At 37.2% G+C, this 20,967-nt stretch overlaps 1 protein-coding gene and 1 non-coding gene across 2 annotated transcripts; both read right to left on the bottom strand.

Moving 5' to 3' along the window:
- Positions 1 to 157: 157 nt before the first annotated feature.
- Positions 158 to 240, bottom strand: TRNAL-UAA (transfer RNA leucine (anticodon UAA)). Its single transcript has one exon. It is a non-coding gene; the product is annotated as a tRNA-Leu (tRNA).
- Positions 241 to 2,414: 2,174 nt separating this feature from the next.
- LOC131319372 (OVARIAN TUMOR DOMAIN-containing deubiquitinating enzyme 4-like) lies at positions 2,415 to 5,874 on the bottom strand. The gene is made up of 5 exons (XM_058349598.1): positions 5,211 to 5,874; positions 4,227 to 4,348; positions 4,111 to 4,151; positions 3,920 to 4,018; positions 2,415 to 2,958 (listed from the first exon to the last, which is right to left on the bottom strand). The coding sequence occupies exons 1-5, from the start codon at positions 5,725 to 5,727 to the stop codon at positions 2,790 to 2,792; spliced, it is 948 nt and encodes a 315-aa protein (XP_058205581.1). The 5' UTR covers positions 5,728 to 5,874; the 3' UTR covers positions 2,415 to 2,789.
- Between the last annotated feature and the right edge of the window lie 15,093 nt (positions 5,875 to 20,967).

Genomic DNA, 20,967 nt, shown 5'->3' with positions numbered 1-20,967 from the left:
GGATTTCGTAGCTCAATAAAGATTCTTGCATGTTAGACGTTAATTTGCAACTATTTGAAAGTAGTAGTAATTAAATAATGGATTAATAAGTTTCCAAAAATAAGAAGTTCCCATTGAAATAGTTTGTGTGTGTGTTTTTGAAAACTAGCTGTACTGCTGCTGGCTATGGGGTTCGAACCCATGCGCACTTATGTGCAGAAGATCTTAAGTCTTCCCCCTTAACCTCTCGGGCAAACCAGCTTCTTGTTCAACTGGTAAGAAATTTATAGTATTATACCAATCGCTTCTTCTTCTTCTCTTCTTCTATTTATATTTATTTATATATAGCTGATTGAAACTTATTTATCGAAAATTTCAACTCCAAACTTTATATACTTTTATACTTATTAGTTTCTTTCTTGAATGATTTTTAAATCTTATGAAGTGCTTGGCTCTTTATCTACTCCTCAGTCTTGATGTCACATTTTCACCGCTTAAAGTTTTACTCCCATTCGGCGAGGGAGATCTAGGTTGGTGGATGAAGTATGCTCCGGTATGGCGAACTCCGTTCGATTCCATTACCGGTTTTTCTCTTTTTTGTTATCTTCTTTGGTGTCCCATGAGTGGGATTTCTCCTCGTTTGTGGGGCTTCTATCACCCATGTGTGGATGTATTTGGTTATTTTCTGCAATGTTCTGATTGTTTGGAATGATGAATTTAGTTGGAGTTGGGTGTAGTATTTGGACCGAGTCCCCTCCTGTTTGATTTCTTGATCCTTGTTCAGGAGCGGAGTTTCCTCTTGATGTACTGTTTATTGAATCTATAATATCATATGTTGTTTTAGCAAAAAAAAAAAAAAAAAGGTTTCTCCCTTTCTCTCAAAATAATTGTCCATATTTCACTATTTTTGGACCTCTTATATCCATTTTTTTATATGCAATATAAATATTGTATTTGATAGAGATTTAGCTTAATTTTACTACATAAAGATTTTAAAAATATAAAAAGTATGGTAAATTACAAAATATAAAATAATTTTTCGAGAAGTCAAAATAGTGAAACATGGCCAATTATTTTATGACACAGGGAGTATTATATTTTGTGCATTGTCCCATCGTCAATATTTCAATTCATCAGTCGGCTTTGTTTGATTGACAATTTAGTTTTGGTAGTGGGTAGAGAGAGAAATAGAGTAATGATTAGAGAGTAGGTAATGATTGGAGAGAGATGAAAAAGTAATAATTGAAAAAATAGGATAATGATTGGAGAAAAAAGTAGGGTAATAATTGAAAAACAAAACTAAAACAAAACTAAATTGGCAAACGAATACTACCGAATCACTTATTCGTTTCTGTTTCAGCCATACTCGATCACTTGGATAATATATATCCAAATTCGTAATGAAGATTGAGCTGCTAAAATGAAATAGATAGCTTTATTTTTTTTACATATATTTTTTCTTTGATGCATACCCAAGCACATGAGCGGAATAGCATTTAAGTGCTCAGCTCACTGCTGTTGCTCAAATGGATAGCTTTAATGAAGACAACAGCATGAAGATTGTGTTGGGTATGAGAATACTGCTATTACATGCCCAGCTAAAATCATTGAATAATTATTCAAAATCAGCAATCAATTAAAATGGTTAAAGATTATTGCAGTACTACTTAATATCCAACAAAAGAAATCTTAACTCGTAAACTTCTTCTGCACATCAGACTAAAATACCCTTCCTTATTTTTTTGATAGGAAGATATACCCTTACTATTCAGTATACCCTAGAACAAATTTTATTTGTTGTAAAACTGGTGAACACTGGAACAAGATATGCATCTATATTGCTGGATTATCCAAAGAAAACAAAATAGTAGGAGTGGAGATAGGCAGGGAACCAGCTTAAAAGTGGAAGAAAATGGAGGGCAAGCAAAGAATATTATAGTACCACCTAAAGGGCAACCATGCTTTCCACAAATAAAGAGAGAAAAAAAAAGATTCAGTTATGTTTTCTTTTCCTCCTATCAATTCTCTTTAACAATTTACCAAGAGCATAAAGGTGACCAGTTACAGTGCTTGGAAGAATAAAATCGGAGTAATACATAAGCTTGAACGAAGAGTAGGACACCAAAAGAAGAACAAACGTAATCCGCAATCTAACACCAGTTAGCTAAGATTGAAATTCTGCTCGAAAGGGAAGAAGATTGCTAAATCTATCACATAAGCCTGAGTTCGGACAAAGAATAAAAATCTTAACCACAAGTGGCATTCGCAGTGCATATCCTCTCTCTCTCTCTCTCTCTCACACACACACACACACACACACTCACTCACTCACTCACTACAGGACCACCCATGTGAGAGGGAGGGGGATGAGTTGGCTATAGACATTAGGTACAACAAATAATGAAGAAGATGCAGAAGCAAGCAACAGAAACGGGTCCAACAAACAAGTCCTGCATCTCTATACGGCTATCGAATATTGAGTGCCTTAACAATGCACATTGGCCTTACAGATCTGAATATGTTTATTCCGCGAAAAAAGCAAAAGTTAACACAATAAAAATACTATCACAAACAAACTTATGTTTCTTTATTGTGTTCTTTTGATCGGAACGTTTCTTTATTGTGTTCATCCCTACAAAAATCTGACACGCGCAAGATAAACTTATCTTTGTTATTGTGTTTCATCACTACAAGAATGGAACAAACCTATTGCCAAAATTTACGCCAGTTTGGCAAAATTGATTGCAATGTTGAAAAAGGATTATGAATCTGACTGCTAAAAACCCTGATTACTGAGCCTATGCCTATACTCACTGGTAATTTTCATTGGAAATGGCCTCCAATATGTCATAGTGACCATACCCATGAAACAGAATAGTGATAGGGCTCTCTTTATCCTTCTGGTACTCTTCTCCATACTGCGCTATCTTTACCAAATCACCTGAGCTTCTATCAATCATGTAGACGGTAATCGGCGTCCTGTTGGCCACAACAGATTAAAAAGTAGGATATATAACGTACAAGACAAAGTGCAAACGAGAAATATATGTAGCACCCAATCCTACAGCCTAAAACTCAGATGGCATCACAAGATCCACTTCAGCAGCTGAAGCAAAACTGCCTTTTTGTCTTAAGACACTCACTTCTGCAGATCTACTTCGATTTCATAAGCATTTGAGTATCAGCACAACATCTGATTCTGTTTACATGTCAGCAATTCAAAAGCTCATAGCAGGAAAATAATATGGGCAGATGATGTATCAGATGACTTGAAATCATCCTCTCTGTTGGGTAAGACGAGCTATATCGAGATTCCATAAGTAATGTGGTCATTGTGGTGTTTCAATAACTAGACTCAGGCACCGTGCCTTTTAAATGCCCTAACAAATAGACTTAAGTATCCATCCACATTTTGTTTGTTTCTTTCCGGTGTAGTGCTCCGAGAGCAGAGAAATCACAAGTCCAAAATAATACTATGGTATGGATATACCCTTTGCTAGTTATTATCTCATCTCCCTATTTATAGATTGCAGTACTTTCCCAAAAGAAGCTTTGGTGCTTTGCTATCCATTATAGTTTAATACTTCTATATCTTCTTTGTCCAAAAGTGTGTTTGATTCCAGGAATAAAACATAAGGTAGGGATGCCCATGAGCAAAGAGGAAAAGAAAAGATAATTGCTCAAAGAAGGGATACAGAAATGAAGTCGTAGGCTGAACTTGATTGGCTTATTTAAGACCTCAAAGAATGATTCATCCATCTTTTAACCAACTTCTCGAATCATTCTGTATTATGCCAAACTGATGACTAAACAGATATGATAGTATCAAAGGCACTATACAAAAATGGAAGAACTCCGGACAATATGATCTTGTTATTGCAAAGAAAATCATTTCAACTGAATACAAAAGTGCTTGAGAAAAATAGCAATAGGAACTCACTTGACAACATGGGAAGCCATCAGCAACTCAGGCTCTCCACCCCATACATAAGGTTGTTCTATTCTTTTCACATATGCATCAAAATCTCCTTCAATGGACCTAGAACACATGGAAAGAACAAATAAACACTTCAATTCCAGAATAACCATACACAATAATACTCGGTACACTACAAATATCATATATCTCACCATTCGATCTCTTTCCGCCTCCTTAAGAGCTCATCCACAACCTAAAAGCCATAATAGGTCAAAAGAAAATACTAAACAAGTGAGAAATTATGTTAGTAAAGAGTGTCAAAACCGACCTGAGCTCTTAGATCATCAGCGAGTTCTTTCTGTCGATCCTCATTAGGAGCTTCTTCTCTGTTTCTCAAGCAAGCCACATGAGCTATTGCTCTAAATAGGCATCGACCATCGGCAGTCACCGCTGTAGTAGATAAGAGATCGTAAAATCTAGCTCCACTTTGAAGACGGATTGAAAACTATTAGCATATAGTAGAATTTGAAAGTGAAATTACTAGTTATCATTTCAGGTCACAACCTATATGGCAATCTATATCAATGTACCCCAAATTACCAACACCCATTGTCCAATTCCTCAAACTCCAATACTAAATGCACAAATTCCAGAATCCAATCTAACATGACATCCTAATGAGTATACAACTCTGAATGCACTTAAGGGTGAATATATGTTCTTTTTTTCTAGGAATCGAACTACACATTCAACTCACAACGCCCCTACAGATCTTGGAAACTAGAATCAACAGAAATTGCAAAGCAAACAGAAACAATGTGTAAAGAACAGAAAGAGAGAAGACACAGCTATACATGGAAAACCCCGATGCGATAAAAAACACTGAGCGACACTAGTCCACCATAATCGAAATTTGGAGTACAAGTCTTCTCTTTGACAACCGTTTTCTCTCGCCTCCTCTCTGTTTTCTCTGAAACTCTCTTAACCCTAATTACAATACAACTTTGTGCCGTGGGGGCTCCACCCCCAGTCCCCACACCCCGTGCTGGACTATTGCTGAGGGTTATCTGCATCCCAACACTTTTATTCTTTTATACATAAATAAACAATTTAAAATCACAAATCATACACTGCTATGTAGCTTATATGATAATCTATCAAACACTTAACAAAGATCTCAATTGCTAAACAATCACAACACAAGTTACACAAAACCTAATCATGCTTTCCACTAACCAAGTCCATATACAAAAAAACAAACCCAGATACATCACAATTGGAAAAATGTTAGATTCCGGTTGGTGAAAACAACCTGTGACTCTGTGATTGCCAAAGTTTCCGTCCGTTTTACAAAGATTGCTATCTTTCACGTCCGTGACTGGCTCGGAATTCACGACATCACCGCAAACCAACGGCGCGGCGAGGCAGGCACAGACGCCGAACAGGAGCCACGCCGAGTCAGGGCGGTGGAGCCACCGAGCCGGCCGCGCATCACACGCCACGTTCCACGACCCTTCCCCCTTCATCTGCACGTGGTGGAAAGCCGGCCGCCTGCACCCGCCGCCGCCGGACGGCAGGATCGCGTGCCATATCGACGCCGCGCCGACACCACTGGATTTGGCGCCGCCGCCGCCGAGGAGGCAGGCGGTGGAGTGGTGGCGGCGGGGCTGCTGGTGATGAAGACCTCCGTTGATCCAGCCGGTTAGCCTCGTCGGGGTGGTCACAGAGAGCCGGTTGCAGTGAGCCGCCGTCGCCGCCGAGGAGGTGTGGGCCAGTGACAACGAGGCGAGGATCCAAGGCTTGTGGCGTGCGCACAGGACCCCGAGCATCACCGGAATATTTTTGGTGGGCGAATCGATAACGTGATCGGAGGTGAAAGCGTAGCTAAACCTACGCACCCATCGGAAGAGTATGCAGCGTGTATCTCTCTACAACAGAGCAGAAATGTGGCTTGCTAAGTTCTGGAGAGAGAGAACAATTATTCTGTGATTTTGGAACACCCCTACATGTTGCTCTAATATTTTTTTTTCCACACATTTTTGTTGGTCCAACATTAACGTATAGACGTGTGGTTGAGAAAATTGTTGAGGGCGGATAAAAAAAAAATTTGATAAGGCATCACGTGACAGTATCTCAAGATCATTGAGGATAAGTTCACATTATATTTATTGTTCTCAATATCTTTTTTTTTTGCTACAACTTACTTTTCGTGATTTTTTGTTTAGCTTTTCGTCATAAATGTTGAGATTAATTGTTCATTTCGGGACGAATCGGGAAAATATGAACATGTGGAGCGAATTCAAAAAACGGTTCATATAAAACGACAATGTAGACACAAAAAATTCAAGAGGAATCGGGAAAATATGAAAATGTGGAGCGAATTCAAAAAAAGATTCATATAAAACGACATTGTAGACACAAAAGACTAGTTATTTTGTATTTTTTTTACTAGTTTTTAGTGATTTTTTTTTTGTTTTTCGTCATAATTTTTTTTGTACTTTTTAGATTTCTCTTATCGAGACAAATGATTAATTTCAAAAATAAAATATGATGTACAGACTAAGAATTGGAAATAATGCAGTGCACTTTCCTGTAGTGCATCCTGAAGGGCATATTTAGATCGTCTATTTCGGAGTTCAATGATTTAAAAATATTTGTTAATAGTAATTTTTACCAGTCAAAATTAATTATTACTATTAAAAATTAACAAATATATTTGTACCATTAATTTTTTAGATGGACGATTTTGATTTGCTCTGCAGCGTGCACCGCAAAGAGTGCCTTGCAGGATCCGACTATGGACTATGGACCGATAAGAATGTGTGGTCAAGATAGCTTTTCGGCACACATTACAGTGCTTCAACACCACTGAATAGTTACTGGCGAGACGAAATGTTAGAGAGAGTATGTGGGGCTCACGGATAGGGAGTGAGGCTGAGGGAGGGCATATGCTAGCCGAAGATTCGAGATTGTTGGGTCGTGTTGGTCCGTCCGATGTTCACGAATTTTACGAAATTCCGGAAGTACCCATCTGGTGGAGGTTGTTTTGGGTGTCTTAAGTAGAAAATTAGCGAATCCCTGAATAGTAGTACAAGACTAATAATTGATGAGGGTTGTAGTCAGCATAGTTTTCCACGTTGAAAAATGACAATCGAAACTTTCCTGGTAAACGCGTGAACCATTTTCCAACTCTTCGATTATGCAGCCAATATAATTGAGGGGTTGAAAAATGGTTCACTTGTATACCAAAAAAGTTGGGGTTGTAATTTTTTAGCGTGGAAAGATATGCTAACTATAAGCCTCATTAATTAGTCTTGTAGTATAAGGGGATTTGTTAAACTTTTACAATGCTTCCGAGTGGTATGGAAGCACCATGGTCCCAATAAATAGGGACCATTAAATTAAAAAAGTAGGTAAATCACAATGCTTGGTTCAAAATCACCCACAAAAAATAGAGTGAATTTGTTAAAAATGAGTTGGTTTTATAAATTTTGGACCAAAAAAAACACTTTCTCCCTTTCTAGATTTCTCATTTAAGAGCATCTCCAACCCATCTTCGTTTGGGCGCCAAAACTCCATTTTGGAGAATCCATGACCTCCAACTTATCGGAAGTGGGGGGGCTGTTGTCCCTTGGGGACAGCAGCTTGCTGCTCTACCTGATTTCTGAGCCCACTCTGATCTTGTTTCGATAATCGGAATCGTTCACATTGTAGAGCTCGTCGAGTAGAACAATTATGCAAAAAAATCAGCTTAATTGGATATCATTAACTGCTTAATCAGAATCTTTTTATCTTGAAAAGAATGGATCTGAAATACTAGATCAAATCCACTGTAATCCATGGATCGAGAGTTATATGGGCTCTGATCAGACACTTAATAATATCCAATTAAGCTGATTTTTTGCATAGTTGTTTTACTCGACGAGCTCTACAAAATGAACAATTCTGATTATCGGAGCGAGACCGGACTGGGCCCAGAAATCGGGACAACAGCCCCCCGCTTCCCAACTTATCTCCGTTTGGGGTCTCCATTTTTTAGACTCAATTCTCATTCTTCATATTTAGAGGATCACCTCTCAAATGGAGACCCTTCTTCATTTCTCTCATTCACTAATATTCTATTTACTTTTTTGCTAGAATTTCGTCAATTACATATAACTTTTACATTACACATCATTTTTCTACAAAAATTGATATTATTGGAAAGACAATAGTAATACCTTCAAAATTAGTCTAATATTAAGTATATGTAAATGCATTTTGAAATAACATCAAACGTAAATTCAAAACATTTGAACTTATAATATTATTTTTTCTCATTTACAATATCCTATTATTATATTGGTTTGAATAATGAGTTAAAATGAGAATAAAAAACATGTATCTAATAAAAGGAGGAAAAAAATATCGAAAAATAAATGGAGGAAGATTGGGGGGAGTTTTGGAGGTGAAAACTGGAGAATTGAGTTGGAGTTGTTGATTCTCCAAAATTACTTTTTGAATAGAATATATTTTTTTGAGTCTCCAAAATGGAGAAAGAGTGAGATGGATTGGAAATGCTCTAAGGATTCCTTTATATTTTTTTCCTTTTCTCCCCAAACCCAGAATCAAACATTTAAGAGAGAAAAATTATTATTTTCCTTTCCTTTTTCCCATTTTCCAAACAGAGTATGAGTAGTTTTGGCTTGAAAAGTTAAATGTGACTTATTTTTTTTGTCTTTATTTAAACTTTTTGATTTATTTTTGTCTTTTTAAAAAAAATATGAGTTTCGATCAAAAGTTTGTTACTTTTTCGATTCCTCTCGTCGAAACGAAACAATAAAAAAATTTGAATAAAGAGAAAATAATTCACACATAATTTTTGCCAGATCCACGACTCCGGCAATGATGCTCCCTAGCATCAAACTCCCATTTACTCATAACCATTAGATTGAGAAAGTTGACCACGCGGATAAAAAAAAAAATACTAAAAAGAAGAGAAAGTTGACCACAACCGTTTATTTTGAAGCCTCTTTACCTTCTACCATTGGTTGAAACTTCTATTGTTATTTTGCTTGACTCGTTTGTAAACAAGTCTAAAATTAGTAAGGGATTAGTAAGGGATAACTTGTTATTTTTTTTTAATTGATGGTAACTTGTTATCTGAGCAACCGATTGCAGTAAGCGTTGTTGTACTCTATAATAAGTGTAGCCTTTTAAAATAGTAAGTGTTATCTTAGTGAATTATTTTATAAAACATGTTTTTGTGAAGTATTACATTTTTTTGGTCAAAAATTCATAAAACCAGCTCATTTTTAACAAATTCACTTTACTTTTTGTAGGTGATTTTGAACCAAGCATTATGATTTACCTACTTTTCAATCTAATGGTCCATATTTATTGGAAGCATGGTGCTCCCATAGCACTCGGAAGCATTAGAAGTTTTGGAGAAAGTGAGGTACATGAGAGAAAAATCTATGAAGCAATACGCAATACACTGTTTTTTCTCAACTGATATCCATTTTTCTTTTGGAACCAAACAAGAGAAAGTCTTTTTCTCCTTTATTTCCCCTCATTTTCTTTCTTTAGAATCAAACAAGGGAAAGAAACCCACTTTCTTTATAGTTGCCTTTTTAAATATTTTCTCTTCTTTTCCTTTTCCTTCCACATGTTCCAAACAAAATGTTAGGAAAAAAGTTTTTTTAGTAACTCATTGTCTGAGCTAGTTTTCACTCATCTTGATTAATCTTGGAAGAACAATCCCACCACCCACTTGTATGCTATATGGACTAACTCCAAAAGAGTTGATAGCACCTAAGAGTGTTGGACTGCTTTTGGTTACTTTGAAGTATGAAGAAGATACAATTGTACAGAGAGGCAAACGGCAATGAACACAAAACAGGACTGAAGGGTAGAGCTGGAGCTGGAGCTGGGCACCGGACACGAAATATGATAACACGACACGAACCAGACACGAAGTTAACGGGTTAGGATTGAACATTTCTGACACGAAACACAAAAACGACACGACTCGAGAACACGAATTCTAAATGGGTCAGGTTCGGGTTGAACACGCGAGACACAAATTTGACACGACCAACACAGTTACTAATCTGTGTCACCTACTAACACGAACATATATATATATATATATATATATATATATATATATATAAAATATGGTATATCTGTAATTCTGTATAGAGTTGGGCAACAGACACGATACGAATCGGACACGAAGTTAACGGGTTAAGATTGAGCATTTCTGACACGAAACACGAAAATAACACGACAAGAAAAACACGAATTTTAAATGGGTTGGGTTCGGGTTGGATAATTTGTGACACAAACCCAACTGATACTACACGAACACGTCCCGACACGACCTGTTATCCAAGTCTGCTGAAGGGCATCCCCGAGAGAAGAAGCAAAACCAAAGTTTATTCATAGAAATAAAATATTCTAAACTTGCAACAAACCTCAGAATCCTACGTTAAAAAACAATTAAACGAACAGTCGTATTGGTCTTGCAACTTTCGAATTGGAAATTTTATATATTTCTCCTCTATTCTCTTTTCGTATACTTCAGTTATTTGTTTAGGGATTTTTTATTTTTTATTTTATCAAGGAGCAAATTTATTATTCAACAAAAGCCATATGGTATCTACAGAGTCCATCTGAATACAATGATAACAAAACTATACTCGATCCTCGAATGCAACTATCTATCTATACTAGCATAGCAGGAGGGCGTGGTGCTCGTCGCCAGCGGGCATGATGCGAATAAGAACGCGTTGCGCACCACTTGGACATTAGGGCCGATGAGTGGACCGAGTTACCTGGAATGACCGAGGAGCGCGACGAATGCGTAGGCAGTGTACGTGGTCGGCTCTGAGTTTTGGGTGGTAAGCAAGTACGCCACCCAGACCTCGGGCAGGTTTAAGAGGAGCACCGAGTCGTTCGAACTCGGCACGGGAGAGTGGACGCTAGCCCAGGACGCGTGGGTGGTGACTCAGTCCTTGACGATGTGCGGTGGGGGTTGAATGGAGCGTTTGTAAGTTGGGCTGACCCGGTTGTGCAGGCCGTGGGCCTCGTGGCATTTGGGGTCGATTTAGGTGGTTGGACGTTGGTAACTGGGCGGAAACACCAGAGTGGGCCTTATGGGTTTTGGCATGTGGAGCGAAAACCCGTGAGGCCCACCCTGGTGTTCCCGCCCGGTTACCAACGTCCAACCACCCAAATTGACCCCAAATGCCACGACGCCCACGGCCTGCACACACTACAAGAAAAAGTATATTTAGTGACGAAAATGTGGCGACAAAATTTAATTTCGTCGCTAAATGAGTATATTTGGCGACAAAAAAATAAATTCGTCACTGTTTTGATAACTTCCTTGACGAAATTATTTTGTCACCAATTATAACTATTTAGTGACGAAAAAGATATTTTTGTCACCAAAGGCTCCTATTTGGCGACGAAATAAAATTTTCGTCACCAAAAGAGTAAAAAACGAGACGAAATTATTTTTTGTCACCAAAGATAACTATTCGGTGACAGAAAAAATATTTTGTCGCCAAATGAACCAATTTGGTGACGAAAAATATTTTCGTCTTCTTTTTACGTTTTCAGTGACGAAAATTTCATCCTTTGGTGACGAAATTTATGAATTACGCTTTGTCACCAAGTATATTTCAGGCATAACTCTTTGCTCAGAACTCCGATTGAGATAATCTAAATTGGGTTTGAACAATAACATAAAGAGCTACGACTTTCATGTTTATTAAAATTGCTAATTTTAATGTTTAATAGTTCAAAATGGCGTTCAAAATATATTTTAATGTTCAATGTATGTGTTATATATTAGATATTTCAAACATATGCTGAAAAGTTTGTGTGGTGTAGTTGATTAAAGCATGCGTGCAAAACGTAAGAGACTCGGGTTCGAAACCCCGCAGGAGCAAGAAAGTGAGATTTTTTTTCACATATAAGAAGAATGTCTTTCGTGACGAAAAATCACCAATGGGTCACCTTTGACGAGCCAAAGGGAATAATTTGTGACGAAATTTTTGGTCATCAAAAAAGCACAATAGGTGATGAAGAAAATTTCGTCACCAAGTTATTTTTTCGTGACGAAATTTTTCGTCACCAAAAGGCACTATAGGTGACGAAAAATAGATTTCGTCACCAGGTAGGAATCCTCGACAACCTTTAATTGACAAATTTTTTTTCGTCATCTATATTATTTGTGACGAAAAACATACAATTTGCGACGATTTTCATTCGTCACCCAATGCAATTTTTCTTGTAGTGACAATTGTGTCAATTTCGGCCCAACTTACAAATGCTCCATTTCCCCACACCGCCGCACGTCGTCGGGGACTGAGTCACCACCCACGGGTCCTGAGCTAGCGTCCACTCTCTCGTGCTGAGTCCGAACGACTCGGCGCTCCTCTTAAACCTGCCCTGGGGTATGGGTGGCGTACCCGCTCACCACCCAAAACTCGGAGCCGACCACACTGCCTACGCACTCGTCGCGCTCCTCGGTCATTCCAGGTAACTCAGTCCACTCATTGGCCCTAATGTCGTACTTCCAAGCGGTGAGCAACGCGTTCTTGTTCGCGTCATGCCCGTCGGCGACGAGCACCGGGATAGACTGGACCAAAATCAACAGCTAGCAGCTTTTTGGGTGAATTTCTTTGGTAGTAGAAGTCCCTGCTGAGGAGGAGAGGAGCTCGCCCCAGCGGTTGCAGACCGAGGCACGGTCGACACGGTGTGCATGCCGCGTAGTTGAGCCTGGTCGAGAGCGATTTCTACGGGGAGACTCGGGATCGGATGTTGAACTTGGATGGGGTGAATGAGGATTTTTATATGATTCTGAAGAGGATATATGGATGGAGTGCCTGCCTCTAGCTACCTAGAGCCGGAACTGTTTTACCTCTGCTAGAAATATTGGAGGTGGTGGAAATTATATATATAGGAGGACCAACAAGCTAGAATTAAGGGAAGAGGATGGATGGAGCGAGTAGAATATATGAGGATTTTTGTGGAAGGGGGTTTGGAGTGTATTTATTTATAGTGTGAGGAGCTAGGATTGTGCGTCTAGGGAGCTGCATGCTAGGGAGTGCACATGGGAGCCGACGTACGACGTCTAAGCAATGAGATATTGCTTGCTGCTGCCACCAAGGGGGTTAATTTGGAGTGTATTTATATATAGTGAGATAGTTGCCCTAGGTAGGTTCTAACTAAGTACTACGTATCTCCATAAAATCTCAACCACCCGCATGGAACCAATCTTCACGTCCTAAAAAAGGGCCCATGCCATGCCGGACCCGGGATCCTGTCGAGCGGCCAATCCGGCCGTTCATCTCGGAATCAACGGCCCGAATTGAAATATCTTTTTCCTTTTTTTTTTTTTTTAATCCGTTCGATACCTTTACATCTGAGCCGTCCAAAACACTTTTGGACGGCCAAGATGTGCTCGGCACCCTGCCAAGCACTCCTGCTTGGCAGGGTCTCCAGGTCCTGCCATGCCATGCCATAATATACTAGCTCACACCCCCACCCAACATGCTACTGCCCTCGATCTCACTTACAGTTACATATCTCTCTCCCTCTCTCTCTCTCTCTGATTTCAAAGTAACTCTTGTTACAGTTTTAATCCCTTTAAATTATTCTTCTACTCTAACTGGTTAAAAATTCATTAATGAGATAGAATCGCAAATGTTTTATAAATGTCCGAGTAGAAACCGATCTCCGGATTGGGCGAGAGGGGTGCCTTAAACCTTTCTTCTCTCGTAACCTGGTTCCCGAACCTAAGATATCAATGTGACGACGGACAAGTCTACAAACCTTTTTCAAATCAAATAACGTGCCAAGCGTTTCAAGTTCAGTTTCTTGGGTGGCGAACCTTCAAACTCAAGTGACGACTCTGAATTGAGCATTTCGCCATGCTCTAAAAAGGGGTGCACCCGCTCTATCGCGATCGATTTTCGGAACGTGTGCCTACAATGGGGTAGTTATTTTTTTTGGAAGTTTCTACATTTATCTGGCACATGTGTGTGGGTGTCTAACTTAATTAGTTTCTCTTGGAAAGCTAATGAGCTTTTCTGAAAAAAAGAGATAAGCAGTGAGAGAGACGAGAAGCCTTTGAAAAAGTAAGGGCCCGGCTAAATATAACTGCGAATTTGCTACATGTAGCCAATGCATAAAGGGGAATTCAAAAATTTCCTATTATGAATTGACTACATGTAGTAATTAAATTCGCAGTTGTGTTTAGCAGCACCCAAAAGTAACAGAGAACAGAGAGGTGGGGCACTGTGTGTGTGGTACAGTGGAGAGAAGAGGAAAAGGGAAAAACGTAGTAAAAGTACTTCAAGCACTTTCGAAAAACAACCTTACTACAATTTTTTTGAAGGTTAAAATGGTAAATTTCTTACTCAGCAGTATCAATTTAAGCACTTTCAAAATTATTGCCTAACATCTGTTTGGCTGTTAGGCAGTGCTTTGAATCATGGGATGTACTTGTCAAAATTATTAGTGAAAGGTGAATAACATTTCACCCTTTTTGACCAAAAAAAACTTGTAACTAGAGTTATAGAAAATGCAGGGGTGTTACTTTATTTATCATATCGACATTGCGACATGAAAAAGAAAAGCGTGCTTTAACATTTTATGGTAAGGTAGTGCAAATTTGTTGGAGTGTACGTAATGTGTAGAGGACCACACACGCATATGCCAATTAATGCCAACACATGCAAAGGGCACTTGCATGTGAGTTTGTTAGAAAGTACTATCTGACAAATCCTAGGGTTTTCCAAAGTGTAAAACAATTAGGGATTTCACTTTCAGGTTTCACACAATAATTCAAATAGTTCGATAATATAAAAATAATTTTCCTTTCAAAAAATTAGCTTAACTAAATATGGATAAAGACTTGATTCCATCTTTTAAATTTCATTTAGAATTTAGACTTATAAATTTTGAATGAAATTTAAAAGATTGGATAAATTACTTGCACATATTTAATTAAGGTTTTTTTTTTTTTTTTTGCAGAGCCATTTGAAAAATTAATGTAAAAACAATGAACAATTTAGATTATTTGCGTGAGATTCAAGAGATGCACAGCAGCACAAGTGAGATATAGAGATCAATTAGGGGTGCTACTTTTTTTTTGTCAAGTCAAGATTACATCATGAAAAAGAAAAAGCGTCCTTTAACATTTTAAGGTAAGGTTGTGCAAATTTGTTGGAGTGTGACGTGTAGAGGACTCTAATCACACACGCATATGCCAACGCCAAACACCTGCAAAGAGTACTTGCGAGTTTTGTTGGAAAGTCCAATGTTAACTTTTTGGCGGATCAAAAAAAAAAAAAAAAATGTTACTCCGTAACTTTTTGAATACAAAAAAGTTGTTTGCTTCTTATGAGAAATTTTTGGATGCCGGGTGGGTACCACGTGATACCTGTTCGACACATTTAGGTTATCTATTTCAGTTTTGGACGGTTCGAATTTGGAGACAGAAAGATGGATAGAGTGGTGGAATGAGAAGATAGAAAGAGTTTCAATTTGAGCCGTTCAATATGCACTTTTGGACAGCGCAAATATGCTGCTCGGACACCATGTAGTACTCACTCGGCACCGAAAAATTTCTCGTCAAGCTTGTTACATTCTTAAGACACTACTATACAAGCCTCTTCTACAGGCGGGGACACATACACTTACATTTTTATAATGAGCATAATTTTATTAATTATTCCCCATCAAAAGCAAGAATGAAAACAAACCCTCTCTCATTACAAAATTCAATATTTTTCCTCGCAAATATGAAGGTGCTTATCGAACATTTGCCTTTTGCCATGGCATCAAATAGGGTAATGTACCAATTTGCTGGTTTAATGTACCAATTTGTCTTTGACACTCCCACTATGGATCAAGTTCAGATAACATTTGTTGCGACTTGCGACCAAAACAAAAACACATGGGAAAAAGCTCGTTTCTCATTGGACGCATATTTCTTGTTTTCATCAAGAGATTAATTTATTTCCGCCGGTGGTGGAAACGGTGAGTTTTTCACCGCCGCCTTGAACCGTTTCATCTTGCAGGCCCTATAGTGTAGTATATTCACGTAAAAAATCAATTTGATTGGATATCAATAGATCAATCAAAAATTAAATTTTAGTTTATAAAATGGACGGTCTGATCCTGTCAAGTTAAACTTGTCCATGACCATCTGTTTTATAAACCAAAATTTTAATTTTGATACCCTTTTCGATGTCCGGTGAATGGTTCAGATCGGCAATTAACGCACCATGGAGCCCAAAACAATAGTGGTGGAAAATCCATAGTTTCCGCCGCCGGCGAAGGAATTTAATCTCTTTTATAATGGACACAAAGTATTTATTAATTTCAACAAGGAAATTTACAAGAGTTAGGGCCCTTTTGGTAACTTTTACAATTTTTAGTTTTTAATAAACTATAAGCATAATCTTGTTTATTTGTGAAAAAAATGAAAAACAAATTTTGTAATATTTTTTGTAAACAGTTTAAAAAAAAACAAAAACAAAAACATGTTTGGTAACATGATTTGGTGGTGATGGCGGCGGCAATGGTGGTAGTATGGCGGGGGGAATGGTGATGGTGGTAGGATATTCCCTTTTCTTTGATTTCAAAAATATCCAGAACAAACTTGATTGATCTAGTGATCTCATGTGCTTTTTATTTATTTATAATAAATTAACAATTGTAGGAAATTAGGAATTGGTTTGATATAGAAGTTTATTCTAAATTATTTTGGCAGAAAGGAAATCTAAATATTCCAATGGATTTAATTAATAGGATCATACTACCTAGCCTCCATCCCATAAAGTTTTTCTGGTCTGCATAACGACGACTAAAAACAACACATTCTTTACAAGAAAAAATTTAAACTTTTCTCATACATTAAAAGAACTCATTGATATCTAGTAAATTTTTAAAAAAAATTTAAAAAAAATTATTTTTAATTCCTAATTATGCAAATTGGACAAACTTTATGGGATGGAGGGAATATTTATTTGGTGAATCATAGTTAAATTATATATAATATATATGTATTATACGGTTCGGATCAGTTTGAAATCATAACCGTGAACGTAAATCTACAAACCAAACTATATAGCGTCATTTTTAATTTTTACTGCTAAAATACCGAACCAAACCTTTCGATTTGGAATGGATTCATTCACGGATTTTTTACTCACTCATAGTAAAAAGTATGAGGAAGCCTCAATTTGAAATCCCTGCTAGAGTGTACTCTTCCTTTATACATAGAATAAATTTCCTGACTTCTTCTCCTCATTTTCCTCAGCATCTTCTAGCAATAATAAACTCCCTAACTTTTTCTCCCCATTTTTCTCAACATCTTCTAGCAATAATAAATGGGTTCGGCTCCTATCCGGTATTCAAAGGTCCATTTTCGTCCAGTAAGCGGCTAGGATTAGCCCTACGAAATCCAAAGATACACATCGTGCCACGTAAAGTCTCAGAGTTTTGTGCTCAGAAAGGAACGGATAATGTTAACGGAAGTCATGGCAGACTAACCCTGCAAAATTCCAAAACCCCACTCAAGCCAAGTTTCGCCTCGCATATTACATCATGCTGACACTCATTAATGCAAAAATTAATACATTTATAATTGAATGTTCGATTATTCAACACTTAGGCCCGTTCTGCTTAGCTTTTTACACTTTTTAGAGGTTTTGTCTTTATTGATTCATCTCAACGAAATAAATCGAAAAAGTATTTATACCCAAATATTTTTTAAAATATCCAATTTTAAGCCCAAAAAGAGCCAACTTTTTTTACTTTTTATGAAAAGTTGTTATTTATCAAAACTATTTGGGTAAAAGTGTATATATATATATATATATATATATATATATATATATTACTTATCAGATTCCTCTCATCAAGACAAATCAATAATAATCCACAAAAGTTTGACGCAACAGTAACTAACACAATTTTTTTTGAATAAGAACAAAAACTCCAAAAAAACACTTTTAGTGGAACACCACCTTATTTTTAGTTCAAGGTCTGGTTGTTTGGTGGGTTTGCCTGCACAATTGATAGATTCTCGAGGTTATAGCCTAATCCTCCATACCTTTTCAAACTTTTGAATTATTCCTTTGAAAGCAACGAGAAGCAAAGAGGGTCGACACAACCGATTGATTTCTGTTATTGGTTCTCTCATCTTATCTTGAAGCTTTTATTTAAACATTTTGATTTTTCTAGTTGATTATAACTTGGGGTTTGCGTTATTTTGGGCACAGTTCTTTTTTCATTGGAGATATCTATGTCTGTGAGAGCTAGAGTGATTTGGCTATCTACAAATTGCCCAATGGGCATCCTAGATGTGATCCCTAAATGGTTATGGCTTTGACACATGTGCCCAGTAAAAATGGCAGTGGACATGCTGTAAATGTTTGGCTTACAAAGACAATAGTAGCCCTATTTCTATTTGGCAAAAACTAACCCTCTGGTTGTTTCATTTTGTATTGCACGCGCACTGTTTTGTACGGTGATAGTATAAAGACTAATATGATACTCCTCCGTCCTATAAAATTTGCTCGATTTGCAAAATGAGAATTAAAAAAATAATCTTTGCAAGAAAAAAATTGAACTTTTTTCATAAACTAAAAGAACTCAGTGATATCTAATAAATTGTTGAAATTTTCTTGCAAAAATTGTACTACTGCTTTTAAGTTTTTGTTTTATAGACCGAACAAACTTTATAGGATTGAGAGACTAACCCTTATCAACACTAATGCACTGAGGCACTTCCTTTGTCCTCTCTCATTTTTCCCCTTCACTTTATAATTTTTTTTCCCCCAGGCGGCTCTTCCCCCCTCTTTTTTCCCTTCACTGATGAAGTATTTTTCTTTTCTTTTCATTTTCACCACAAACTCCAATAACTTTACACTAATTTTCTGAGGGACCTTGTAAAAAATTAGCCCAAGGGAATAATTTTGTTACTTAGGCCTATTTTGGCCATAAACCAAATGGATTATTTTTCATCCTTATTCAATTTTTTTTTGCATTTTTTAGTTTTTTGTCAATTTTTTTATGAATTATTACTCCTTCATGATGTGAGAAATCTAAAAAGTAGTAAAAATTAACATTTGAACTCAATTTTTTTTGAGTAAAGACGAAATGAGCCATTTTTTGGCTTATATATTTTGGTCTTTATTCTAAAAACTTGTGTTCTGATCGTAATCTTTTACTTTGTACATTTTTTTCTTCATGACAAAGTAATAATCCAAAAAAACTAACAAATTCGAAAAAAATTTGAATAAGGACAAAAAATAATCCATTTGAATTATTTGGCCAAAATAAGCCTTAGGTGGCATTCCCCTAAAAGATTTTTGAGCTTTTTTCGTTGTTGTCCTTATTCAATTTTTTTTTCGCATTTATTAGTTTTGCGGCAAATTTTTGTAGATTATTGATACTGTTACCCAAATTATGCAACCTAGAGGGGGGGTGAATAGGATTGCTAGTAATAATTACCAATAAAAAATTATCTCTAACAATATATGCAAACAATAAGTATGCAATCAAAATAGAGAGATAGAGAGATAGAACCCGTTTATAGTGGTTCGGTCCGGATTTGTCCACGGTCCGGCCCTACTCCACTTCTCCTCAAGCAATTACTTGAAGGTTAGACTAATCTTTAAAAGATTACAACTTGTAAGTCTTGCGGGTGCTTACAAGAACCGAATGCCTCTAGCTTTCCCGAGGAGCTAGCACAACCGCAAGAATTTTCTCCGAAAACTTCTCAAAAACAATAACACCCAAATTCCAACCCGAATTTGGTCTTCTAAGCTTTCAAGTGTTTGACTCAAACACTCGCTTAGGAAATACAAGTATGTGAAGAAGGTATGAAAATTATCGCTCACGACTTGTACAAATTTTCTCTCAAGAATAATATGAAAGTGGAAGAACAATGAGAATTTTTGGCTTTGATCTTTTGAGAATTTGCTCTTGCAATAATATGGAATGTTGTAGCTTGTGTATATTCTCATTAATGAGTTCTTGATGCCTTATATAGCCATCCATATGCTTCCTAGCCGTTGGAAACTAGCCGTTTGAAACTAGCCGTTGGAAACTAGCCGTTGGAACTAGCCGTTGGAAACTAGCCGTTTGAAACTAGCCGTTGGAAACTAGCCGTTGGAACTAGCCGTTGGAAACTAGCCGTTGGAAACTAGCCGTTTGAAACTAGCCGTTTGATAGAGTGGTCATCCGGGTGGTCGTCCGGTTGTCACAGCTTTCTGTTCAGACAGCCGGCTTGTCAGCCGGTTCGTCAACCTGTGGCTCACAATTTCATCTAAATAAACCGTTAAAGCATGTATTGAGCTCAATAAAGTCTTTGTAAATATAAATCAAGAATCCAAGAGACTTTATGCTATATTTCAAGGTCACGAAAATATTTAATTCGGGAATCGACTTTTCGATAATTTTGTATTTGCCGAATAAAAATATCATTGAATTAATCATCAAAATAATTAATAGAGATGCATATAAATTTTCACAAATTATAATGCATACATTTTTCAACAATCTCCCCCTTTTTGATGATGACACAAAATGATAGTTTTTATTCAAGTAGGAGTTATGCCAATCTCCCCCTTAATACATGCACCAAAGCAGTTATCTATGATCAACGAGTAATAGCAATAATCATCAGATCATAGCAAGCAATTTTTTTAAATTTGCCCAAAATGGCAAGATAGATCAATTAAAACTTGGCTTTTTCTCCCCCTGTGACATCATAAAAAAAAACTAAAAAGAGAAAAACAATAGGGCCATGGTTCCAGCACCATGCCGCTCTTGCCCTGTAGCACTCTATCTTCGTTCATTGAGAGCTTGGCGTCCTTGATTTTCGTATTCTCGAATAATGGCTGCTACAACGGCAGCTACAATGCCAATCCAATACCACAGAGTATCCACATTTACATTCCATCCGAACCATGGTGGTATTCTCATGGTAAGTAACGCACACAGCAGAATGAAGATAAAGAGTTGCATCCAAATGGTTTGGATAAACAACCTGAACT

This window comes from Rhododendron vialii, chromosome 3a (genome assembly GCF_030253575.1).
Source record: "Rhododendron vialii isolate Sample 1 chromosome 3a, ASM3025357v1".
Taxonomy (NCBI): domain Eukaryota; kingdom Viridiplantae; phylum Streptophyta; class Magnoliopsida; order Ericales; family Ericaceae; genus Rhododendron; species Rhododendron vialii.
This window is presented reverse-complemented; position numbering and strand designations above follow the sequence as displayed.

Excerpts from the sequence above, each read along its gene's own strand:
- LOC131319372 (XM_058349598.1), bottom strand. The coding sequence starts at position 5,727 with ATGCTCGGGGTCCTGTGCGCACGCCACAAGCCTTGGATCCTCGCCTCG. Across the intron at positions 4,019-4,110 it reads AGGCGGAAAGAGATCGAATG|GTCCATTGAAGGAGATTTTG; the intron begins GTGAGATATATG and ends CATGTGTTCTAG. Across the intron at positions 2,959-3,919 it reads ATGGCTTCCCATGTTGTCAA|GACGCCGATTACCGTCTACA; the intron begins GTGAGTTCCTAT and ends TGTGGCCAACAG.